Raw genomic sequence first — 27,908 nt, 5'->3', positions numbered from 1 at the left:
CTGACATTTCAAAGCACTAGAAGGGACAACAAGCTCGCGCCCAGGTCACGTGTTCAATCGGAACAACCAGTCACGTGGAGGATCCGAGCTCGAGAGGGCCGAGTAAAAAGCTTCCTGTCAGTGATGTGCATGCGTGTTTATCTGTGACCGCTGTAATAGATCGTGACGGGCAGCATTTTTAGAAATGCATGGAAGTAGGCTATATTTATAGGCATTACTGAATTTTTTTTAGCCATTCTTAAAAAATAAAAAGATGTACAGGAATAGCCTATATGAAGCACTCGGGCAGGGGAGCTGGTGCAGACTTGACTGAAATCGCAGATGAACATTTTACCTGGTTGTGTCACCGCGGGCATCGTTCTCACAGGCTATTTAACGATCTGACATCTGAACCGTAGCTCTGCATTAGAGCAGCGACTGGGACAAAACGATCACGCGCGCACGGCGCCGCGCGCGCGCGCACACACACGCACACAAACACACACACACCCCGGTTACAGCAGGGTTTAATTGCACGCGAAATGAGGAGCGCAGACAGATCCTGCACAGCGTGACACCACAAATCACCGATATCCCACTGATCGTGGCCATCTGCGGCTGTGTTTTTGGAGCTAAAGGCGCACGGACGACGGCTACCATGTCGGACCTGGAGCGGAGTTGCTCCATATCCAAAAAGACTATGATAACCGAGCATTTCAGAGTGCGCAAGCGGAGGGAGATGCTCCTGGCGCAAGTGTGTGTAGTGTGCGGAGTGCTGCTGGCGGCCTGGTGCATGTCAGCGCTCCTCACCAAAACAGGTGAGTGCATGGAGATGGGGATGGCCGACATCTTCCGGTCACTCAGTGATGGAGTGTTTTTCACTCATCACATTTCACACGCATCTGTAGATTCAAACTGCAGATTCACAGTTTAGGCAGAAATGTATGATCTCTGTTACCGTTTCGGGACAGTGGCGAGTTATTAGTACTGGTGTGGAACCGTGTCTGTGTGGGACGCTCATCCCATTTCGGAGGATTTCGACTGAAGGGGATTGGATGCAAATCAATACACGTGATTTTGTTGCTGGGAGAGGACCGTTTATTTAGCCATACTTTGGGGAGAAATGCTCTGGCTGTCTTGTATAATTCAGCATCATCGGATGTGGACATTAGATTGTATGTTGCTTGCGTGCGCACGCCTGTCTGACCGGTGTCGCAGTGTGTACACAGCAGACCTGCTGGAACTCCTATAGGACATATTACACATCCTGCCCAGTCTATATGTCTACATGTATACGATCTCTGTGCATTCATCAATTTGTTTTTACAAGTCCTTTTTTCATTCGCTGGCCTAAACGGAGTTAGATAGAGCTCTGAGACTGAGACAGCTGTGAGCAAGTCCTCAAATCCCTAAGGGTTTTTTTTGTCTTGTATATAGTCGATGAATGCTCTTCAACGCACTCATACAAACAACATAATGCATGTACATTTTATATAGGCTACACATAAAGCGTTTTATATATTATGTGCTGCTATATATATATATATATATATATATATATATATATATATATATATATATATATATATATATATACACACACACACACACACACACACAATGACGTAGTACATGGGAACGGATAGGGGTTGAATTTCACTTTAAAGGAAACAAACAACAAACTGTCTTAGTAAGGTGTTGGGCTACCACAAGCCACCAGAATTTTACAAGTCTCTGGAACTGTACTGGAACGATGAACGCCATTCTTCCAAAAGATATTCCCACAGTTGGTGTTCTGATGATGGAGAGAGCTGTCTAACATGTCAGACCAAAATCTCTGCTAACTGTGAATGCCATAGCATATAACTGACATAATTTTCTTCTTGATCAAACCATTCAGTGAGCAATTGTTCCCTGTTGATAGGGGCATTGCCATCCTGGAAGAGACCACTCCTAGCAGGATTAAGAATGTTTCATCATAGGATAAAAGTGATCAGTCAGAATAACTTTGTATTGATTTTCCTTGACCCTTCCCTTTTAAGAAAGAAGTGGAGCCAAAATTATTTGTAACCCATCTGTACAAAGTGGGTGAGGGGAAATATACTGTTACAGGATTTGCAACAAAAACAAAATGTTTGTAGAGAACAGTAAGATAGTTTGTAACATGAAAGAAAGCAATAAATTTGAATTGCAATTGAAGAACAATAATCAGACTTACAGACTTTAACCTTATGCACATTCCCAATCTTAATTATAGTGCTACACATTATACCAAGTGATTTTTTTAAAACAGATTTCTATTTATACCATTACTGAACTGCTTTTAAAAAAATAAATGAATAAATTTTTTTTAAAAAGTACTGAAAATTGAACTGAAACAATACAGTTTTCAGTTCCTGTCGATAAATGGGGAAATCATGTCTATATAAAGTTCTATATTTTCAGTAGGTGGTGGTTAGTTGTTTTTTTGTTTTTGTTTTGTTTTTTTTGCTATGCCACTAACAATTACTTAAACTTTAAAAAAGTGAGGTAATGATGAATCTTGTGAGATCTATCATTATCGTGTCATATCATGTGGACAAGGTTGACGATTGGTCCTGCTGAGTTATAAACAGTGTAGATGCTTCTGCCTGTGTTTCTGGCCTGATGGTGGACAAGGTTTAAATGTGTACAGGTTTTTTCGATTTCCTGAGACAACGGTCATTTTCAAACCAGCTGAGTCAAAGCCTAAAAAACTGCACATGCTCACAAGGAGCCCTGCCAGTGAGGTTGTACTTGGCTAATTTAAAAAGTATGCCTGTAAGCAGATCCCCTACTATGGAAGGATTTTCCCAGCAAGTTGCTTAAGCAGAAGAATGCACCTTGCTTTTACAGTAGGTACATGATCACTTATGACACATCTACTAAACATGCCTTATTTATTAAATCTAAAAAATCAGTGCATAATGAGAAAAAAATAAACCAGGGTCATTAGCAATATTTGTTGTAACTTCATTTAGTAAAAATAGAGTTTTCCTCATGGATTGGAAAAAATAAATGGGGGGGGATATAAATAATAATTTAACTTGAAGCATTATAGTTAAATATATAACTTGGATAATTATGCTGAATGTAAATGATCTGTAACTGTACATACTTTATATGAATGTCAGTTTCTGTAAAGTCAAAATAAATAATTTGTGGTAAACCTCTATACCCACACTTCTTACTAACCAACATGAAAAGTAGTAGGTTTGATTATAAGATGTACACCATAGCCGTTTGTTACTGGTGAAACATTTTGTACTCCGCACTCTACACACTTTCATATTTACAAATAATTGGCCTTATATACTGTACATTTCAGCTTTATTGAGTTTTACAAATGTCAGGTACTTTCTTAGAGCTTAGATTTCTTGGAAATCCCCATACCATCCTCCAAACCTTCTGTATTAACCATTTCTTTTTATGCACTTTAACTATGAAATAAAATGCCCAATAAAATAAGGTTTTCTTTCATTTCATGTTGGTAGGTGACCCTAAACCTCTCAGTGGATTTTGGATTAGTAAATTAAGCCATTAATATTCTTCAATTTTTAGTCATCAGGTTATCAGGCAGGTACCTTAAGTCTGAGTCTCTAACTTGATGCTAGCTAATATAAAGTTAAGTTTATGTTACTTAATCTAAAATCACACTGTTATAGTGACACCACAAAAGTCAATATTTCCAGGTGTGGTGCACAGAAACTCTGCACCGACATTAACCTGAGTTCAGGAATGAACCCCGGAGCCTGGAGCTGTGAGCAAACAATGTCTACAAATAGGCCTACAAATAATTTCAACTTGGACATAATGTGTTCTATCAGTGGCAGTTCAGGGACAGAAAGCTCTATGGCTCTAAATATACACTCATGAATTTAATTTACTTAAATTCATGACATGGGTTCCACAAGCTGTTGGAAACATTCCTTTGAGATTCTGGTCCATGTTAACTTGACTGCATTGTGCAGTTCCTGCAGATTTTTCAGGTGCACTTTCATGCTGCAAATCTCTCGTTCTACCATATCCCAAAGGTGTTCTGTAATTTTTTAATTCCTAATAAAGTGCTCCATGACTGTACTTTTAAATAATGTTTAGGAATTAAATCTGTGATGTACTGAAAACTGTGATTTTGACTTTTGAATTTTGATTTTGATGTGTGTGTGTGTCCACATCAGGTCATGGGATTATGGTGCAGGAGCACTTTGCTGGACCCACAGACCACCTGGGCCGTAGGCTGATGGCCACCGTGATAGACAATGAGACTGCAGAAAAGAACTGCTCAAAACCAGGTAAAATTGGACATGCATTATTCTCTCCTTTAGCTCTCAAAGAACATAATTTATTTCAGTAATTGTGCCACAGTGTGGTAATTGTCTTGATATAGTAATGGGTGAATTCCATGTCATTCTTGCCACCAAGGGAGAGCTAATCATATTTTGGTTCAAATTCAGTTGAACAGAATGGGTCTCTGTTGAGAAGTTTATAGGTACATTTAAACTGTAACCTTGATGTCAGTGCATCAAGCAAACTCAGTCCTATGTCAATTGTACCATTTCCTTCTGAAGCATTCAAATGGCAAATTAAGCCATTGCCTGTTGAATCCTGATCTTGGGTATTATTCCCTACTGTTAAAGAGCCAGTGTGCTGAGGGAATGCGATTATGAAAGATTTGCAGTCATGGGGCAAAGAAATCTTCTGGAGCTGAAACTGCCTCATGCATAGTATAACTGGAGGTATTGGAAGCTATTTTTAGTCATGTTTTCCATCTCAGCAGTGACCCTAACAGTATCGAATGACTGTTTTTCACATACTCATCAAAAATAACGTAAAAGAAAAGCCTGGAGGTTTGTGTAGAGGAGTAATTACACAGGCTAATAGGGCTTGTGATGTGCTTTGGGATATTTTGCAGTGTGTAGTGGAGTCAGAAATTGCTGATGCTCTCTTGTAAAGAGCTTTCATCATCTGTGAGATGCTGTAAGTGCTCCGATATGTGGTGCAGAACTACCCAGTGTTTGTGATTGGGATCTTTGAGAGTCCAGCGATTTGTCTGTGTGGCATTTGGACTTCATTTAACCATCTATAATAGTTTCATCAAATGGTAAATCAATACAAAATGCAGCATGTAAGTAAGATTAAATTGAACACTACTTATTAATGCGACTTCCAAAACTTTGTCTGTCCGTTTGGCCTGGAAAGAATAACATTTTTTTTTTTTCTTTTAGCTATTTCACCTTTGTTAAAAAACTGAAAACAGACTGACTATGTAGTTTTCAACCAATTTATGAATTAGACTGGGAAATTACCACTCTGCTCCACATTGTCCAATGAAACTTGAGCTCATTGTGCCACATCACAATTGGTTGGTGTATACATTACAAACAGGCATTGATTATGAATTATGTAATATTTTAAAATATGTAACATGTAGAGTTTTAATTGAATTGACACACTAGCTTTCATGATTCGTGATTGTTTTTATTTTTTTATTTGATGTATTTCATTGTTTTCATGTGGATTCCTGCTGTTGAGCCATAAGCAATTACTGAAAGAGACCTATATGGCTCGTGAGCAATAGGCTCCCAACCCCTGGTCTTGCCCCAATTAAAGCCGGCTAAGCAGAGTTGTTTGTGGGGGTTTTTTTTGTGTGTGAAAAACTGCTTGAATTAGCAAAATTGCAATTGCAGGTCTTTTGCAGTGGTGTTTGTTTGTAAATTAGACCTTTTTGCTGTACTCATGTTCAACGCACGTAAATCGGAGAATACTTTGGCTGAAAGTGCATTGTGATGATGTCACATGATGCCTTTTGGCTCAAACCTGCAAAATATCCGTGTTAATTTTGCAAAATAAATGGCAAACTCCTCCAAATATTGCAGCGTTTCCTTGATTTTGTATTAATTTCTGCGATTGCAAAATCGAAAAATCCTGGAGGGACTGACCAAACCTTTAATTTACTGTTAAAACTGAGTGAATTGGACCTGAGCATGGGTCTCAGAGCATAAAATGGCAGAAGTTTCCCTGTGAAGTCTAGCCAGGTGCAGGGATAATTATTCATAGTGACTCACAGTGTCTGAATTTCTACTAGTATAAAGACTTATAAGCCTAAGCAATGGTCCTGACATCTGCTGTAGAAACAAATGATAATCACCCAGTCACAGATTCGTATGGGAAAAATATGTGGTACATTCTCACAAAGAGGACTTAAAAAAGCCAAGGAGACATTGGGACGTTGTAATGGTACTGCTATTAATTATTAAACTTGCATGCCAGAGCTTGTGAACACTTTTAATGGTTCACCAGCTGGAGTTTGAGTAATCTGTTCAGTGTGGAGGGAAGAAGTTCCAACAGTAAAAATATAGGAGGCTGAAACCAGGAGCTCAGTGGCAAGGATGCTCATGTCAGCTCCTGTGATGGCGCTTGAAGGTCTAATAGAAATGCCTTATTGTCAGACACCTGCTCACCCATGGCTCCATAAGGAATGATGCAAACTGCATACAGAGAACTTCAGGATCTCTGACTGCAAGTGCTCAGGTGATATTGTATGATTATGTCTACTACAGAGTTTTTGTTGTCATAAATTATGTTCCTCAAGGAACATATTTAAATGCTAAACACTGTTTTGTGCTCCAAACATGTTTTCCTTTTTTACATAAAACAATAATTAGCACCTAGAATATAAGATTCTACTGTATGAAATCAATTTACCAGCAGGAGAATGGTGTTAGTCCATAATTGTGTTTTTAACAGCTATGGATATGCAAATGTTTATAAGCTTGCATTTGTGCACAAATAAAATGTGTGAATGTATGAGATCCTTTTTCCCACACATGACCTTGAGGCTGTCCTCCAAACCATATCATCTCCTATTCCCTTAGTATGATAGGGTGGGGGCTGTCTGTGAATAGAGAAATGTGATCGATGTTCTGTTGTACTTTCCCCTGTTGCTCATGGCAGTCAGGAAGAGGCAGATGAAAACAGCGAAGAAACATCCCAAAATTCACTAGCACCATTTTAGAACTCATAATTTATGAAATAAATATGAAAGGTCATCTGGTATTGAAGTACATATAGACATTTTTGTCACAAAAAAAATTGTGTAGAACTAGAGCCTACAGATCATATTGAACTGAATCCACACGCCAGCAGATGGCAATGTGGATAGCGTTCATTGTAGTTAGGGATGGGCAGTGTAGCTTTGTGTCAGTGTAGCTTTGTCATCCAAGCATTGGATGTTGATTGTGCACTGCAAAGCTACTTGGGCCAGTGGTGTCTTTGTCAGAACGGGATGAGGCAGATAGTCACAGTGTCACATGGGGTTCCAGGGCTCAGAGGGCCAGAACCATGGGTGACAGATGGACAGTGGAGGCATCCAAATTTGGTTGAGTGCAATTGAGGCTGTCAGTGGCCAATAGGGACAACCTCAGGCTGGAGTTATTCCTAAAAATCATCCTCCTGAGACTGTATTAGTTCTGCACCACTTAGTGTATTAGCTCAAAAATCTCAGGTGTATGTGGACTTGTGCTTGTGTTATATTAGCTATTTTATTTTTTTTAAAGTGATACTAAACATTAGGTTTTAAAAAACTGTATTGTTTTGGAACAGGCAGGGACCACATGAAGCTCTGTGATATATTTTTCTGTGTGTAAAAATGTATTATGTACTTTCCATTCAGTTTTTTTTTGTCTGTGCTGTTTTGAATGTTCTCCCCATGTTCATTTGGGATTCATTTGGTAAAAATCACCCCTCTATGCATGAATGTGTGTGCATGCTGTCCTGTGATGGACTGGCATCCCAATGAATGAAGGAATGCTGTGTTCAGTTTCTCACTGATCCGTGAATTGTTCCTTTATTTGTGCTTTATAGTTACATCATATGAGTCTTTTTTCTCTCTTTAGATCTTTTTAGGGAAATCAGTTGGCCTATTAGATTAAAAAGCAAACATAAAAAAGCTTAATAGCCAAGATATTAAAGTGCATAATATCTGCTTTATTTCAAGCCTATGTAGTTCCATATAGGGTAAACAGTGTAGAACTTTTATTTATTTGTTTGTTCCTTTGTTTTTGTTTTTTGTGTATTTATTTTTCCTTTTTTTTTTTTTTTTTTTTTTACAATGTCCTCATTTCAGGAGACCAAAAATAATTGCTCAGATATATGCTCAGGTGGTTCTTAGCCAGCTGTGTCTTTGCACATCATTGCACGAGAGAGCTAAGAAACTATCTAGTGTTGATTCTAGATGTGACATTGCACATGTGCTGCTGTTGTCTCTCAGTCACTTTTTTAAATTGATTATAACGGACTCTTATAGGGGAAGTTCAGGTGTGATGATACAGTATTTGTCGTGTCTGGGCTAGCATATGATGTATGCATGGTAACTCACAGCAGCTCAGCCACATAATTTTATGGAGTATTTTTGATGTTTGCAGAGGTCTGTTAACTGGTTAAATCCTAGGAAATACATTAAAGCTCACAAGCAAGGAATGTCAACTGGCAATATCAATTATTTGACCTCATCCATTTAACCATGAAGTTATTGCTTCAGTTAACAAACAAACAAAATGGCCAAAACCATGAGGAACTGAAAATCTCTGCATTATATGCCTGACAGAGCACCAGCAGGGAAAAGTTGGGTTGGGTCTATAGGTCTGAGACATCAGGATGTCATCCACCAGATTAAACTTGGACAACACATGACAATATGTGTTGCTGCCAATATCCCCACAACTGTTAAAAATACATATCTGTCACATTTTTCCTTTCTTTACTAATGGAGCCAAAAATTGTAGTTTATAACTTTTGCTCATTTTTTCCTTTCTTTCCAAAAACTGAATTCACGTATTTCTTGTGAATAATTCATAATGTTGCTCATGTGTGCTGTATATATACCAACATCATCACATATAACTATCAGCTTTTACACCATTTGGAAATCAAGGTTTTGTGGTTAACATTGTCTTTTCAAATGTTCCTGTCTTTGTTCTAATTTATGATCATGTTGATTTTTCTAGCAAAATTCTTACAAAATACACTTTGGATTTGAACTCTAAGGGCCTGTTCACACCGGGACGTTTTTCGCAGTGCGTTAAGCCTGGTTTATACCCGAAGCGTCCGCATCATGACATCATCGCGGAGTGGGCAGTCGAGCACATTGAGTGCGCAAGGTCTCATTCCGTGTGGCAGAGTGCACGGCATTTTTTGTAACTTGCTGCGCGGCACCACATCCAAAAATGAATGACTTCTAGGCGACTCTTGGCGAAAGGTACAATTGTACAGTCATCTCCATGATCCATCCATACGGGACCATAGAGATAGCCAGATGGCACAACATTCATGGAAAGGTTTTTAAAAATAGTTATTTCGATTTGCTTTGTACATACTGTTGAAATAATAAAGCCAAAGCTGAAAGTTTTTTGGGGGGTTCACCATGTTTTCATTCATCAGTATCTTTACAAATAAACCGAGTCACTACACTACACTATCAGACACAGTGATTAAACCTCATTCTTTTGTCTTTATACATAGAGACGTTTACATGGATGGGCGGCCATAAATATTGATCATTCTGTATTAACTTTCTTTTGTCTCTAAACATAAAGTGACATTTGCATTGATGGGCGAACATAATCACCTGATTTTGTAAATGTGAAAAATTACATTTGCAGGAAGCACCCACTTTTTGTTTATGTCTATGGTAATTGCTAACATTTACAAAATGAACCTACAATAAATAAGAAGTCTATTTAATGAAAGTAAATGTCCATGTTTAATAAAAAATCTTAATGAAATGAATAAAATATAACAATTTAGGTTGTTCAATTTAGTTTAATACATGTTCTCATATTTATAACTGTATTTTGCTGTAATGTGACAAGTGATAATCTCAAGGTTTGCTGAGTTTTATATAATTCTTATATGATTCTTTGCTCTTTTTTCATGATGTGGGTTTTAGTGAAGTTTACTGAAAACAAACATCAACAACAAACACAGCAATTCCTCCTCAGCATTCAGCAACTGCTGTACACACGAGACGCCTTGTTTGTAAGCGTTGCTATGGTTGTTCCGACAAACTACTTCTTCTCTCAGCTACTTCCTGTTGGTTTATATTGACGGCGAGCGCGTCAAGTATAAACGCCTCGTCCGTTTGGGGAGGTGCGCGCGCAGTCAGCGGAGACTCGCGGTGCGGAGCCAGGCGGAAGTATAAACAAGGCTTTAAACGGTCAGTTTTTCAACGCTTTTTTTGTGTTCACACCCAGTTATTAAACTCAATCAATGAAAGTGTAAATTCACTCCCTGACAGTAGATGGCGCTTATTGAAAAGCAGAAATACCCAGGTACATAAGGTGGCGCTGCACAGCTTTCCGTTTCTGACACCCGCTCATCACTGAGAAGAAGAAGAAGAAGAAGAAGAAGAAGTAGAGAGCCGTATTTACGTCTTTAAGCCGTTAACACACTTTTTACAAACTCGCTAAAGCATGTATAGATCTTTATGAAATGGTCTTTGGTGATTTGGTTACTGCAACAAATGCGTCTTTAAAGCTAAATCATTACAATTCTAATTTTATACACTATACTATTTTTAAAAGGTAATGATTTGAATTATGTCAGTCATAGCAATAGCATTCACACACTTATGGGAAGACCCAGATTATGTTTTTGTTTTGTTTTTTTTGTTTTTAATGAAATTGTTTTTTGTTGTTGTTGGGTTTGTTGTTGGGGGTAATAAAGCAACTATTATTATGCCCAAAAATGTTAATGATACTGCAGATTGATGAAGTGTTGAATATGAGTCTTTTTTGTGGTCAGTATGATAATACAACGCCTCAATGGGGCACTTCGATATTTGAATAAGAGTTCAAGAATACTTATGTGCATATATATGCCAGGTGCATAATACATACAATGGACTATCAATCAGCGGATTATCATTTGCAGGGAAGAGACAAAGAAACAAATGATGCTATTTAATGTAGAAAACAACACTGAAATAATTAAATGGATCATTTAGAATATATGTTTAGATTTCAGTGTCGTCAAAAAAAAATAGCCACAGCATAATAAATACACTTATATAGTGTTAATGTGTAATTCTGAATCTGGTGCTTTCAAAGGACACCTTGTTTATGTGTGTAGGCAGAAGGATTTATTAGCAGTGAGCATTTTATTTCAGGTATGTCACTTATGCACTCTCACTAAATTGGTGGGTGCTTGCTTCTTCGTCTTCTTTTTCGGCTTCTTCTTCATTGGTAAGACACTTTTGTACTTCAAGTTATACTTTTATGTAACGTCAGCGGCTCCAGGCACGTGAACAAAAGTGTGAATCTCATTGGTCGGCCAGTTTTTAACACGGCGCGTCAAAAAAACCCTGTACCTCTCGATATTAAAAAATTTGATGCTTTGAGGCCACACTGTTTACGCCTGGGTGTGAGCACTCCCATTGACAGCCATTGGGGCGTTAAACGGACCGTTTTGCATGCTGCGAAAAATCATCCCGGTGAAATGAACAGGACAGACTACATGCACAAACCTAAGAATAACAATGTTTGAAATGTTATGTATGAAAGTGGAAAAGGTCCCTCTACAACAGGGGTGTCTAACTCATTTTACATCATTGCTCATTTTATCATTAAAGTTAGTGCAGTGTCAAGTGGGCCAGACAAAAAAAAAAACAGCTTAATGAACAGTAACACATCAACAACTCCTTTGTAATGTGTTCGTTTATTAGCATTTATCTGAAAGCTGCATTCTGAGGATACAAATGGATATATCGCCTATAACAGTGGTTTTCAAAGTGGGGGCCGCCAGGGGGCGCCCGGGGGGCCTCAACAATTTTGTGTGAAAAATAAACAAATACATGATTTTCTCACTCTCAGACAACCACACACACACACACACACACACACACAATTCCAAATCTAATCTAATATAATTATGCAAGATGTAATTATTAATAATAAAAAAGGGGGGGATATATTCAGAAGTCTGAATTTTTAATGTGTTTTAAAGACATCTTGGAAAAGGGGGGCCTCGGTCAAATGTTAATGCCATTTGGGGGCCTTGTCCTGGAAAAGTTTGGGAACCACTGACCTATAAGACAGGTGAACAGACTGCAGTTCATTACAAAAAGAAAATCATGGTTCACATGATGGTTCCAAATTATACAGGGCCTTGTGTAATTTTCACTTCCTTGAACTTTTCCACATTTTATGTTACAACCTACAAATGAACTTTAATAATATGTCATATTTTGCCCCTTAGTACACAGGTTCGCAACCCTGGTCCTGCCCCCTGCCCTGCACTTTTTAGTGTTTTCCCTGCTTCAGCACATCTAGCTCAATTAGTCCTTCCTAAGTGAGGTGTGTTATTGCAGGAAAAACGCCTGTGCACTAGTGGAATAACAAGACTATCACTTTTTTCCCAAATCTTATTTGAAACTGTTGTTACAGTTACTTCCAACAAATTGAACTTAATTTAGAATTACAATTAAAAATGAGATTTTTTACATTTCATATAGATTTTAAATTAGGCTGCTGTACAACCATGTTAGACATTAAAGGACATCAGTCATGTTAGACATTAGTGTAGTTTGTCCCTCCAAGGAAGGCTTCAGAAAATATAAATTGTGGAAAAATCTACTGAAGAAAGATATTAAGCTTGAAAAAAATATTTTTAAAATTAATATTAACTTATATACAGTATCTCACAAAAGTGAGTACACCCCTCACATTTTTGTAAATATTTAATGAAATATTTACAAAAATGTGAGGGGTGTACTCACTTTTGTGAGATACTATATATATATATATAATATCTTATCTTCAATTCAATTAAACTTTATTTGTATAGCGCATTTAACAATGGACAGTGTCACAAAGCAGCTTTGCAGACATAAATACATTCAGGATATACATTTTAAATGTATGAATTTATCCCTTATGAGCAAGCCAGAAGTGACGGTGAAAAGGAAAAAACTCCCTTAGACGCTATGAGGAAGAAACCTTGAGAGGAACCAGACTCAAAAGGAAACCCATCCTCATCTGGGTGACAAACGGATTATTTTATTATATAAATTATATTATTTCCCTTCTATAATTGTGTACTACATGGTCCAAAAGTGTAATTGTGTAACCAGGAGATTTGTTACAGTTTTCACATGAAGTCTGTTTTTGTTAAACTTATCCACTGTTCGCTGATGGAGACTTCAGGGCAAAACTGTGTGTGGCAATTGTAGTCCTAAAGCTGTCATAGCAATTGTAGTCCTAAGCCTTATCTTCATAAAAGGATGCCAGTTGTTTCACTAATTGTGCTTATAATCCCATGAAAAGAAGTGAATATTGCATCTAACATGTATTCTCATTTCAGCCATCCATGAGTTCCCTGAGGATATGTTCACAAACCGAGAGCGAACACGAGGAGCTGTCCTGCTACACATATTTGCTGTAGGTAAACTCAGTGTCTGTGACTGTGCTGTCAAAGCTTGGCTGCTCTCCACAATTGACCCTGTCATTCAGAATACATGAAGCAGCTCTGACAACTTTATGATCATAATAAATTGTTTGTCAGCCGTTCATTGTGCCATGTGACCGGTTGTCCTGAAAACCCCATGTGTCCACGGTGCCTAAATCTATAAATGAATAAAAACACAAACAGTCTTCAGTGACTCTAGAGGACCCGTAAGCACATTACAATCATATTAGGCACAGTTCTGCTTCATTAAATATAAAATAGAAATTATATAAAATTTTAAATGACCTCAATGTTTGTATGACATTAAATATATATATTTTTTGCTTTAGGCTGTCTACATGTTCCTGGCTCTAGCTATCGTGTGTGATGACTACTTTGTTATGTCTCTAGAGAAGATCTGTGAAGTAAGTGGGATTATAGAAGCTTTAACTCTAAACTCAAGCTCAAGCTCTGAAACCAGCCTCCACTTAGAATCACTCCATCAAGCTCACTCCCATCACCTCACCCCTGCTCTGATATTGCATGCTGTATTCTGTCTTCTCTTGTCATCTGTCAGAAACTGCATCTGAGTGAGGATGTAGCTGGTGCAACATTTATGGCTGCTGGAAGCTCAGCTCCAGAGCTTTTTGCCTCCATCATTGGTGAGACACACACACACATCCATGTAAGCTCCTGTGAATTACTGTAGGGACTAAATATTGTCTTTTTTTGCAGGTGTTTTCATAACACACGGTGATGTGGGTGTGGGTACAATCGTGGGGTCGGCTGTGTTCAACATTCTCTGCATCATTGGTGTGTGTGGAATATTCGCTGGACAGGTGTGTGTGAACCTCCCTCTGAAATAGTAACTGCATTATTTGTCCATTTCAGTTGTTCTCTTGCCTTTTACTTTTTTATGTTTACTTTTTTACAATTTTGGAGGTGTGTTACACATTAAACTGCCTTAGCTCGAAGTAAATGAATGAAACGATTTTCAGTTGCTGAACAGTACCATTGCTTTCATTTCGTTATAAGTTGTTGAGCGGTAGTACCAGGCTGACGACCCTACAGCTGACCATGCCATATGGAACCAGTTGTACTGAGCATGCACTAACAGTGCCATCAGGGCCGGTCACAGCCTTAGCCACTGGGAAGGTCTGTATGGCTCTGCTTGTGTTAGGCAAGCATGCCTGAGTGGTATTAGGTGTAACAGAAAACCATATGAAACAAGTGGCACTGAGCATAAATTAACGGTGCCAGAGGGGCTGGCTACAGCCTTAGTCACTGGGGAGGCCTGTGTGGTTTTGGTTGCGTTAGGCATGGTGACAAGGATGAAGGAAGAGCGGTAATCCTGTGGGCACTGGAGGAGGTACGATGGGCAGTAATGCCATAGCAGGTCAACATCTACCTGTGTTATCAATTTTTTTTATGTGATTCATGATATGTGGCAGATATTACCCTGTAATTCTCACTAATTGAAAATAAAAGCTGGTTTGATCTTTATGGATTAGATCTTGTGAAAAACGTGTAACAAACTCAACAGCATGTTAAACTATGCCCTACCTACTAATGACATAATGGGAGAGTAACAATATTGTGCTGTACTTTTACTCTTTAAAAATGGTTTGCTTGTAATAAAAAATATCTGTTAAGGACTGTCGAGTGGCACAACAGAAAGCATTTGCCCTATATTTGGGGAAATCGCAAGAGTTCTAAGACTTCAGAGTTTGAATCCTGACGATGCCACAGCCGTCATGGGGCCAGCACCAAGGGAGCAAAATCGGCCATGATCTCTGGGTGAGAGGGATGGCATACTCTCTCACCCTTGTCAATCACAGAGACACTAGCCAATCACGGGCATCTACAGTACGAGCTCATGTATGCAGAACAGGGCAGATAATGCATACCTCTGAGTGTGTTACACATGAGCAGCAGTTGGAAATGATGCAGTTGGCTCCTTTCATCTGGTTCAGAGGATTCACATGTTAGCCTTCACCCTCCCCAATTGGTAGCAGTGGATAGGGAAGCTATGGCTGGTGGGTGGGAATTGGTAGGTGACCAAATTAAGGGAAAAGGAAAAAAATATTTAAAGTAAAACATAGTGATGAACAATGAATCTAATGCAATGTTAAATTTAACGACTGCCTTTAGAAAGCTCTTTTCTCTTTTCTGAAGGTTGTCTTTCTCACCAAGTTTTCTGTGTTTCGGGACTCCCTTTACTACACACTGTCTGTTGTAGCACTTATAGTAGTAAGTATGATATTAATAGTGATAATAAATATGTGTTTATTGTGTTTTTCTTAAAGGAATGCTTTCAGTATATTGTAAACCCTAAATCATTTCAAGACAGCTGTGAAAGCAAATGCATTTTTATATTATATGCCAAATTTTTATATTTGCAAAAAGAAAAAAGTAATTTCGGCAGAAAATGTAATATTGTGAGCAAACAGGTACAACGATGTTATATTTGCAAGGGTGTCCTCTGTGTAATACTTAAGCATATTTGTCAGGATCAGCTTCACAAAAACACATGATCACACAAAGGATGATTCTTATGTTCTGAGAAAAAAGGACTTATTTAATGATTGTTCACTTTAGTGTGTCTCCTTTTATAGTTCATCTATGATGGGCAGATTATATGGTAAGTGTCCCAGTACTATAAAAGCAGTGTTTGTGGTTAGTTTTCAGTTGCAGAATCATGACCTACTGACTACTCCTCTCTGCCTACAGGTGGGAGAGTCTGGTGCTCATGCTCATGTATGTTGGCTACATAATCATTATGAAGTGAGTTCTTCCACACAGTAGAGATGTTTTGTAATTCTCTGGTTATTGAGACATTACAGGCAGTCAACCCAGGTGCATTTATAGAATCCTTGGTGCATATACAAATATCATAAACACATTATGTAAACATAGCAGAAAAAGACTGTCATGAGAAGTAACAAGAAAAAAGCAATAATGCGAATTTGACAAAATACACAATTAGATTATATGACGTTGCTGACATATGGACAGTCGTTATCTGATTACGAAATAAATTTAATATGCTTATGTTCATTTTGCCATGGCTATCCAATCTGTTAATGTATTCTTTATCAAGCTGGTAATGAATGTAAATCCTGTATGTAAATGAATGTAGATCCCATACTTTTGGAAAAACATTTGTATCCTAAATTTACATATAAAAAAGCTAACTAATATGAACCTTGACTGATCGGCTAAAAATGAGATAAATCGTAATGAGTTACTGCACTTTTATAAATGGAATACTGTGTCAAGTTTAAATAGTTTGTGTACTTTTAGTTACACACACAAATTTAAACCCAGTCATTTATATTAATGTCATTAATTAAATAAATATTAAATATGAAAAAATAAAGAAAGCAAGCCATAATAAATCCATAAATTTTCATTGTCATTCAATTAGGAATGCCACTGTGTAAAAGGAGGATGGGCTCAAGAGGTGTATAAGTCAGTTCTGTAACACTTTATTACAGCCAGCAATAAGTGTCCGATCTGGTCTCGAGCTGCAGTTTGTCGTATTCTCTCTAGTGTGCTTCAGACCATTTGCTTGCTGTGGATGCATGCCCTTCTTCTTTTTTAACATGGTGTCAGGCCGAGAGTCGCCAAGACACTTTGTTTTGAATAAGAAACAATTAAACATTGTTTCTCTGTATAATGTGCTTGGTGTCCACTATCACTTGGGTACACTTGATATATTTTTCCCTCCATGTTTTATGTCAGATCATTTTCGTTTGACCTCACTTGATGCTGTTAAATACTCTATATTTTTTACTGGCAAAGATAAGAGTCAAAATCGCTTTCACTTCTACATCTGAGAAAGTATATTTTTTCCTTTCGCTCATCCTTTCAGCTGTGTGAGCTTTGCCTTTTATGGAGGTTTGTGGGTGTTATTAATCAACATATTCACACGAGTATAAAGAAAATCAAAGGATCCAAAACATTTCTAAATGCGGTGTTACTGTTTAGTATGGCTTATGCAAACATTTACAAATAAAAGATTGATAAATGAGGCCCATCGTATGAGAAAAGCACACTAAGCTAGCAAGATTGTAGGAAGAGTGATTTTTTTTTTAATTTACGGTATTGTTTATTAAAATGGCTCCTTTACTGATGGAATCTTTGACACCAAGGCAAGGTCAGTAATTAACCTACATTTTAAATATAATTTTTATGAAATATATTTATGTTTTTAGAAAATAGAGATGTCAGTATATATTATTGAGGGAGAGAAAACATTTTTACTGAATAAATATTGAATTATTATAAATAGCAAGGCTCAGTTGGAGATTTCTCCTTGTCTCAGGTTTAACACCAGCATGCAGAACTACTTTTCTGGGACAGAAGATAAGGGTGTTGCCAACGGTAATGCAGTGCTCAGCGAGCTGGAGGACGGTAATGCATATTATGAGCAGTTTTGGGATGATCCCTCTTGGCCATTACTCAGCTCAGGTAAGGGTAATTAGACAGGCTTCTCTCTGCACCAGCTCAGCTCGTCCCTTCTGCTCTGCCTCTTCTCAAATCAACAAACACTCACAATGATTACAGCTGAGACTAACAACATGTTCTTGCCTCTTTCCTGTCACTTTGGAGCTTTTCCTCTTAGTAGATGTGCAAACTAGCTGCCAATGCTAATAGTGTGTAAAGTAGAGAGGGAGTCACTGCTTGCCTTCTGCATAGATTATGTATCTTTATTTCAGAATGTGGCATTAGAAACCCTCTAACATTTACTGTGAAGCCTGTCTGCTTAGCCTTACTAAATACTTACTACCTTCTCCTTCTACCTCCAGAGCCCTGTGTGTGTGTGAGAGACAGCGAGAGTGTGATGTACTATGAACCTTACCACATGTTTTGTGTGTTCTGTAAAGGGGATTTTTGTTGCTTTGTAGTGTGTGCATACAGTATTTTAATATTTTTGCACATGCAAGTGATATGTGTGTGTATGTTCAAGTAATAAGGCCTAAAAGGCATAAATATCAATGAGTAATGTTCGTGAAAGTGTGTATTGTTAAATAGCCTTGACCTACCGTGCTAAACTGGTTTGCTGTGTGGTTCCCCTGATGTCATGGTGTATGTTGTAGGAGTTTTTGTTACTCTAAGTAGGCCACTTTTGTCTCACAGTGTCCTTAACAGTGGTGATGTGCTTTTAGGAGGTGATGATGGGTCATCATTTATTTATTTTTTTATTCATTCCTCCGTTCTTCCATCCCATTTGCTCCCAATTTAATTGTGGCCAATTCCACTGCAACTTTACCAGCTGCTGTTCATGCAATGTCATAGGGAAGCTGAAAGCACTTGGAGAAGCGAGTGCTACGTGCCCTCTTCCCTCCATATAGGCTAACTGTTTACTAGTGAGAATGACATCCTTCTCATCGAGACAGCCAGGCCAGTTATATGCTCCTGGACTTCTTGACCACAAATGGCTATAATATTAAACTTTTCCCAACATCAGATCAACTACTTAGTCGGTGGTTCTTCAGTCTGCACCAAAAATAGTTGGGTGTCCTGTCACAGATAATGTGTGTATAATATACTGTATCATTTGCCAGACCTTGGATGTACATGTTCATGTGGCTAATTCTTTTATCCAGAGTGACTTACGTTTGACCCAAGATAAAACTGATCAGTTGAGTGTTAAGGGTCTTGCTCAGGGATCCAGTCATGGCAGCTTGGTGCTGGGATTTGAACTTACAACCTTCTGATTAGTAGGCCAAATCCTTATCTACTAAGCTTCCACTTATTATTACTATAGTTGTGTTTAAGAGTGCGTATATAACAGTGTATTTGCCCAGGGTGCTCTGAATCAAAATTTTGAGATTTAGATTTCACATTTGCAGGCCGAATTGCATCACCACTTTGAACTTAAGATAAGTGTTTCAGATGAGTCGTCAAGACAGGACAGCGTGACCCTTTGGGGTTTGCATGAAATGACCACATGCTTTCTACATGATTAAAGCTGTTGAGTGTGTAGTGTAGCACAAAATACTCAACTGACCAGCTTTTTAATTTAGTTTATCACTATGGAGAGAAAGAAAAGCAGAGTTAGAGTTGTGACTATATATGCTATGATCCAACACCAAGCATTTTTCTTTCCACTTCTAATATATAATACAAAAAGTCTGAATGGTGACAGTGGTGAGTATACTGGCATAAAAAAGAGGCTACTAGTACTAGTAGAGTTTAGAAAGGTCAGTGTCATTCTACTATTTGTCCAGATTTCTGTGTTTTGTTTACAAATGTGAACTTAGTTTACAAATTCTATGCATATTGTCATCTCTCTCATCATATCTTTCATCTGTTTCTAGTAAAACCCAGTAAGATGTACACTCGTGGTTCAGTCGTGATGGTGGATGAGATGATGAACTCCAGTCCTCCAAACTACCGCTTCCCGGAGGCCGGCCTCAGAGTCATGATCACCAACCGTTTTGGGCCTAAAACCCGTCTGCGCATGGCGAGCCGACTCATCATTAATGAGGTGTACAGCCTTCAAATCTACTAATGGGCACGTCATTGTTAAGAAGTGGAGTTGCCAGAGTTTGCCAGCAGGAGTCTTAAGCGTGAGATAAAAAGGGATTTAACTGGTTGCTGTGATTTTCCACTGACTGGCAGTAAAAGAATGGAATTTAAGACTGACGCAGAAACAGCAGAAGTAGAGTGCATTAAAAGGGGCTTTTTCCATTCACTGGGGATTTTCCACTGGGATTTAGAAATCACCTGTTAGGCTTCCTCAGTCCAATGACCTGAGCTCTTTCGGTATCTTCCATGTTTTCACTAAGGAAACACCTTGCACGTGTGAGAGGCTGACCAGTCCAATTTATTAAATTCTTCAGTACTTAATAATAATACTGAAATATGCACAGACATACATTATAAGGCCAAGTGTTTGTAGACACCTGATCATCACAGCCATATATAGGCCTATCCTAAACTGTTGCCACAAAATTGGAAGAACACAACTGTGCACAAAGGGAGTGCCACAAAGACATGGTTTGCCAAGGTAGCAGTGTAAGAACTTGGTTGATTTGCACAGAGCCCTGACCTCAACCACACTGAACACCTTTGGGATGAACGGGAATGCTGACTGCCCTCCAGACCTTCTCACCTGACGTTAGTGCCTGACCTCACTAATGCCATTGTGACTGATGCGATATTTAATAAGCACATAAGAGTTTGATGGTCAGGTGCCCACAAACCTTTGGCCATATAGTGTACTTATAAATATGTGTAAAAATAAGGATACTTAAATAAGGTTTGGCAAACATACACTCTTGAATGTGAATCTGATTGATCTACTTTAAAAAGGATAGAAAGTACATTCCACAAAACCACATTCAATAAAAACAGAATAATTACTTTTATGGTTCGAATCTTACTATGGACTCGGTAGCTATGAGATACTAACTCCTTTACATTTACTAAAATTTCGTTTTTTTGTAGCAACAGCGGCTAATGCAGGCATCTAATGGGGTGGATGGCACACTAGTGGCTGATGGGAAAGCAGAAACAATGGAGAACGGCAGCGTACCAGAGGACAAACTAACAGAGGAGGAGGATAATGAGCTGTCCTCACCCTTCACCATACCTGGTTAGAGAGTCTCACAATCATACAGTGCTGCTTGAAAATTTGTGATCCCTTTAGATTTTTCTATATTTCTGCATAAATATGACCTAAAACATTATCTATTTTTAGGACTGTTTGCAAATCTGACGAAGAGATCCCAATTAAACAAACGAGGCAAAAATAAATATTCTTGGTCTTTTATTTGTTGAGGAAAATGAGCAAATATGACATATCTGTAAGTGGCAAAAGTATGTGAATGCCTAGGATTAGCAGTATAATAAAGGTGAAATTAGAGTCAGGTGTTTTCAATCACTGGGATTGAGTTATTAGAGTCAGGTGTGAGTGAGCACTTCAGAATCTCAAAGGTTGCACTCTTACTGGCTATCCACACTTCTGTATAAGCACACATACTGTACATCCACCAGCTTCCAAGAGGTAAACAAAGTTTTAAACAATGTGACTCCATGGATTTTCTGAGCAAGGTATGGTCACAGAAAGTTCATGGCATCATTTCAGGTTTTTTGGGGGGTTTTTTTCAAGATTTTGATGGCAGCTAAATGTGAAAATCACTGGTTCCAAAAAAGCTTGTGGTTGGTTGACTGCAATGAACAGCTAACAGTTGGGTGCCTCTTTCCTGACAGTTGACAGTTGGCTGCCTCTTTCCTGTGAAAGTAAAAATTTCTTGTTTACTTTCAGTGATATGTACAACTAAAGAAATCTTACTTACAAAATACAGAGGGATTATGACTTAGGAGAACAATCTTATAATTATTTCTAAAATATATGGCTGGCTAGTAATGGTGCTTCAGCTATGCATTCAAAAATCTGCTGATGAATAAATTAGTATTAGTATGTAAATTAGTATTAAAGCTCTTGCATAAGTATTTAAAAAAAAATACACACAAGAAGGTAATGCCTGTCTAATTTTCTCTTGTTAGCAGAAGAACAAAATCCTTTTGGAAAAGGAACCTAGGACTTATTGTTAAAGATTATCAGCTTAACATTCGTGGACCTTTTCAGGAGGCACCAGTCACGTTTAATATGGACATTGTATGTGTTTTCTTGTGAGCCAGACATTCATTAAAGCTATTGCACAGTCCACAGGGCATGTATCAAACTTTATGATTAAAAGTATTTCTGTGCAAGCAAATCTCACCAGTGAGCCTATTGCCATAATGACACTGTGAATGAGGTGCAGTGTTATTTCCTTGTACCTGCAGGGGGTGCTATGAACAGAGTGAAGTTCATCATTTCATGGCCTATACTGTTGTTGCTGTACTTCACCGTGCCGAACTGTGCGAAACCACGCTGGGAGAATTTCTTTATGCTCTCCTTTTTTCTTTCCACTCTGTGGATAGCTGTCTTCTCATACTTCATGGTGTGGATGGTGAGTGTGTTTGAGTTTTAGCATCACCTGTCTATTTAATACACCACTTGAGCAGCTCTGGAGCAAAGAACATAGTTTTTACAATTTCTTTGTGAATGAATGTATACAATGTCACAATGTCATATTCTGACATGTTTAATTAATATTGTTTGTTTATTATTCTGTGCAGGTGACGATTATCGGATACACACTGGGAATACCTGATGTTATAATGGGCATAACTTTTCTTGCAGCCGGCACTAGTGTTCCAGACTGTATAGCTAGCCTTATAGTTGCTCGACAAGGTATCATTTGTGTGAATTCATACTCAATTTAGGAGCGGACCATTTTTGACAATTACTACAAAATCTTTCCAGGTTTTGGTATCTGTTTATCTATGATGTATTATGTGTCTACATCCACAGGCCTGGGCGATATGGCTGTCTCCAATACAATCGGCAGTAATGTCTTTGATATCCTGGTTGGGCTCGGTGTTCCCTGGGGTCTCCAGACGATGGCTGTCAACTACGGATCTGTGGTATCTGTCACTCTCTCTCTCCCTTACGAATATACTCACACCCACACATATTCACAGAGGAGAACTGGATGGAGTGCAGCAATGCTGACATTGAAAATGTGAAAAACTGCACTGGTAAATTCTAGTTCTCTACTCTTGTCTCAGGTGAAAATCAACAGTAGAGGATTGGTGTATTCTGTGGTGCTGCTTCTGGGCTCAGTGGCTTTGACTGTAAGTTAATGTAACGTATACTATAGTGTGCAGGTCCACCATGCATATTTCCAAGTCCTGGAACAAACCATTTTATAAGGGCCCCCAATGAAACACACAAACTTGCATGAAAGTAACTAATAGCCAGAGACCCACAACATGTACTTTACAATCATGAAGAGTTAACCTTAACTACGACATGAGTCTTATGAATTCATGTGTAAATAACGAACACCTTAAGTGTATGTTAATACATGTTTGTTAGTTAATGTATTAATTAACATGTAGGGGTAAACTAAATCAAACATGCTCTATAAGAAAGAATATGAATTAAATGTGCATAATTTCAACTTGTTTATTATCGAACGTAGAAAGATGCACTAATAATAATCACCAATAATTTCATCCATTTTTAGGGGCAGTGTCCCAAAACATGAGCAAGAGCACAAGAGAGAAATGGGTTCACAACTGTTCATAACGATTTAAAGCCAGGAGAGTTGAGCTAGTTGACATAGATGCAGTAAAGCAGTCAAAATAAACACAACGACATCTACGACTAAAAGCGGAAAATAATTTTATAAAACACTGGTTTTAAATGATAATATATTTACATTTACATTTACATTTATTCACTTAGCAGACGCTTTTATCCAAAGCGACTTACAAATGAGAAAGCGACTTACAAATGATAATAGATGTTAATAGATAATAGTGTCTGTTAAATTAATAAATGTTACTGTATTCATTTCACGCTAGTGGGCAAAGGTGCAGTGCCCCAGGCCCTATCCACCTCAATCAAGTACTAGTACTACAGTGGGATTTTGAAGAGAAATGTATGGAGAATGATGCAAAATGGGTTGAGATGAAATTACTGTTGTTTATTATTAGTGCGTCTTTCTACATTCAATAAGGAGGATCAGTGTAAATTATGAAAGTAATCCAGTGCCATCCAATGATGTTTGTGTGTGCCACTGCATATGGCAAATTATATAAACAATTTTAAATTATGCACGCTTAATTCATATTCTTTCTTATATGTTTGATTAATGTTTGATTTAGTTTACCCCTATGTGTTAATTAATACAGTACATTAACAAACATGTACTAACTTGTACTTTAGGTGGTCGTTATTTACTCATGAATTCATAAGACTCGCATCGTAGTTAAGGTTAGCTCTTCATTAGTTCATAATTAGTACATGCCTTAACTCATCTTTAGTTCATATTTAAGTAAGTATTAATTCAGGTATTTGTGCCTGATTATTCATGTAGTGTTATAAGTGTTAAATATGGCAGCTCTTACCAGAAAAATGCAGCAGACCAAACTATTTAGCAAAATAAAGAAAATATTAACTCATTTGGCAAGTTGAAAATGATCCATTGGATTTCATCTACATACCAGTGGACTGCTAAACTTCCTTGGCCGCCCATCCCACAGCTTTCCTGGTCTTCCCCAGTGTGGAATGAAAAGGTGACTGAACTTGTATAATCTCGAGGATGTTTTGCCACTCATTCAAGGGAATTGCAAAGCTCATGAAGTAGTGATGTCGCCCTTGGATGAGTCACAAAATACCTTCAAATACCACAAGTTTAGTTGCCTTACCTTTTTATAACTGAGTGACCTTTATGAACAGACATCTGAGTACACGTTACATGTTTGTACGGGCGGCTGTGGCCCTGGTGGTAGCGCGGGTTGTCCACTAATTATAGGGTTGGCGGTTCGATTCCTGGCCCACATGATTCCACATACCGAAGTGTCCTTGGGCAAGACGTTGAACCCCAAGTTGTTCCCGATGGCAAGTTAGCGCCTTGCATGGCAGCTCTGCTACCATTGGTGTGTGAGTGTGTGTGTGAATGGGTGAATGAGACACAGTGTAAAGTGCTTTGGATAAAAGCGCTATATAAGTGCAGGCCATTTATCATGTTTGTGTACATTTATACTCTTTCTTTCTGCACAGGTCCTGGGGATCCATGTTAACAGGTGGAAGCTGGACAAAAAGCTGGGTGTGTACGTGCTCCTGCTGTACACCATCTTCCTGTGCTTCTCCATCTTGATCGAGTACAACATTTTTACCTTTGTCAATCTGCCTATGTGTCAGGAGGTCTGAAACATTTAGTTTCTGAATCACTTCCAGACTGGACCTACCACCCACAATCCCTATCAGATTTACAACATTTTTTTCAACATTTTATTGTTGCTGAAAACCACCATGTCCCACACCAGTTGTTCATTGCAATCAAAGACATTACATTCTGCTCCATCTGTCCATGGAAATGAGGATTCAGTTCTCTGTCCATGATCTCAGACAATTAGACTTATGTCTTTGGCAACACTCGCTCTGACTGGACCTTCTCAACTTAGCAGCATAGCATGTCTAAATTGGCTCTGCATGGGCGCAGCCCGAATATCTATATACACACAGGAAAAAAGAGGAATGCTACTCAGTGAAACAAAATGAATGCATCACATTTACACGCTTTCATCTGTTCTTCCCTGGAGAAAAATAAAATCAAACAAAAATGCACTTTAGACATATCAGGTGAAGACTCTAGGTCACACTATGATTGCAGTAAGGAAAGACATCAGCTCTTTTCTGCTGTAATGCAATAAAGGAGCAATAAAAACAGAAGCAGTGTTTAATGACAATTAATTCATGAGAGATCCTTTTTTATTTTTGAAGCGTGAAGGAATATGAGATTTTTGTGAAGGCAGCAATGCGATACAGAATGTCTATGAGAGCAAGAGATAAATATACTGTACAGTTCCTCAGAGACTCCTGCTGTGGAAGCTCCATTCTGAAATGATAAGATTTCCTGTCTGCTCATGGCTTCTGTACACCCAAACTGACAGTCGAGGACTTTATTAAATTAGAAAGGACCAGCTGAAACTTTAAAAACTGGGTCCAAGCTCTTTAATGGTATGGAAGACAAATTTCAGAATTTAATTTACTGACAAGACCACAAACACAGATCTTGATGTTACATTTACTGTTTATGCATAAATATAACGGTAACAGTCCTCTTGTTTGAACCAGTGCTTCCTTACAGGTGTAGAGGAGGGGGAGTGGATGTACATCCATGACTGGAACGGTTACTTTATTTTTTTCTTTTTGGGCCGTTCACGCCAGCTCCCCTTTCTGGGTCTCTGTACTGTTTGTCTGTGACGCATGATTTGACACAGCAGGGCCGAAGAATCACTGTTAATCTCCCAAAATGGCAGCTAGCACTCCATCCTGCACCAAATCCAAGAGGCTCAGGAGATCTTAATCCAAGTAAAGGGCAGATGTGTTTGTGTCTGTGGCAGTTGTGGAAATGTCAGGTGTTGTCGTTCAGTGCTAAAAGTTTGCCGTCGCTGTTGTCCATGTGGAAAGGCAGCTGTGTGCAGTGTTTCAATGTGTGCAGTATATAAGGACATATGCAATCTCCATAAGTGAAAATTGTAACCAGTAGGCTGTAATCAGAAGGGCTGGTTATATTTAAATACCCTTGTTGCTCATGCATGCAAATATTCATAATACCTTACATTATTAGTGCTATGAGGAATGGCACCTTCTTTTTACATGGCTGTGTGCTGTGCGGTATGGTGGTGTGATGTTGTATTTTGGGTTTTTTTCCCCGATGGTAGTTGATCAGTGTTCAGATGGGATAATGTGTTTAGATTGTTTCAAGGTTAATGAATGTCACTGGAGGTGACTCATCAGTTTGCTAGTAACACATAGTCTGTTTCAAGAAAGCGAAGAAATTACACGATTTACTTGTTTGTTTACGTTGTTTCAATTTCTATAATGGAATTAAGTGGTTCACATATATGCAAATATTTTCCTATTTTGTTATTGAGCCAAGATTTAGTTTATGTTATTGTAACAGCAAATAGACTACTATAGTACATATAATAAATTAATAAACACAAATCATACCAAATCACTGTAAATAAGCCATTTCTATGATCTAATCTGAAGCCAGTTGTTCCTGTGGCATGTCTGTTATTATAATGGCTATTATTACTACATTTGAACAGAAAATCAGTATTTTTGACTCTAGCTGTATTTTATAAATTGTGCACAGCCACCTGAGTGACCGGATTATTGTTTTCTTCCTTTCGGGGATAAGGATCACTCAGGAGGTTGCATCTTTGTTACAAGTGGTGGCATTCTGACATGAACCGAAGTTTCTGTATGCACAGAAAAACCCACTGTATACTTCTTCAGGATAAACATTTTAAGGTGAATGAAGATGCTTAAAATCTACAGTACATCTATTTTCCTGCATGAAGGTGCGCACATACAGGGCACATGCACTCACTTTTGTTGGCACATATATGTGCAATCTTATTTTAGCATAGACTGTGACCTGCTGCACTGTGGGAGGTAAAAGGTGTGCTGGATCGCTTTCCAAGCCACTGATGAAAATGATAATAACGTAAAAGATACTGTATGACAACAGTGTTTAACTTGAATGTATTGTCTTGCTATAAATGGATGTATCCAACCAACGCATTTTATTGTGAAGCAATAAACTATTCAAAATATTATCATTCATATTTGAATCATAAGAAAATTGTATGAACACAAATTAAACTTCTACAGTTTATAAATATTTGATGGTGTGCATTGTGCTCTTCTAACGCCCCTGTGTGTTTAATAATTGTAGTGCACTCACAGGCCATTACTATATGTGTTGTATTTTGTGGCATTGTGTTGGCTTTTTTTCTGGTCTTATTTAATTGTACTTTACATCAAATTGATTTCCGTCTTTGTCTGCAAAGAAATCAACCTTGTTAACTGGGGAATGTATCAT

The 27,908-nt window shown here is 38.2% G+C and overlaps 1 protein-coding gene across 2 annotated transcripts; it reads left to right on the top strand.

Moving 5' to 3' along the window:
• On the top strand, positions 1–27,707 carry slc24a4a (solute carrier family 24 member 4a). Of its 2 annotated transcripts, none has more exons than XM_053633197.1 (17): positions 1–797; positions 4,176–4,289; positions 13,354–13,430; positions 13,788–13,862; positions 14,015–14,099; positions 14,173–14,276; positions 15,613–15,687; positions 16,053–16,078; positions 16,168–16,221; positions 17,765–17,910; positions 19,764–19,933; positions 20,902–21,043; positions 22,240–22,406; positions 22,576–22,690; positions 22,811–22,923; positions 23,068–23,133; positions 25,070–27,707. In XM_053633197.1, the coding sequence occupies exons 1-17, from the start codon at positions 638–640 to the stop codon at positions 25,217–25,219; spliced, it is 1,839 nt and encodes a 612-aa protein (XP_053489172.1). In that variant the 5' UTR covers positions 1–637; the 3' UTR covers positions 25,220–27,707. The 2 variants fall into 2 exon arrangements, with proteins under 2 accessions (XP_053489172.1, XP_053489171.1); XM_053633196.1 differs by having other exon boundaries at positions 20,896–21,043.
• Positions 27,708–27,908: the final 201 nt, after the last annotated feature.

Source organism: Ictalurus furcatus, chromosome 9 (genome assembly GCF_023375685.1).
Source record: "Ictalurus furcatus strain D&B chromosome 9, Billie_1.0, whole genome shotgun sequence".
In the NCBI taxonomy this organism is placed as follows: domain Eukaryota; kingdom Metazoa; phylum Chordata; class Actinopteri; order Siluriformes; family Ictaluridae; genus Ictalurus; species Ictalurus furcatus.
This window is presented reverse-complemented; position numbering and strand designations above follow the sequence as displayed.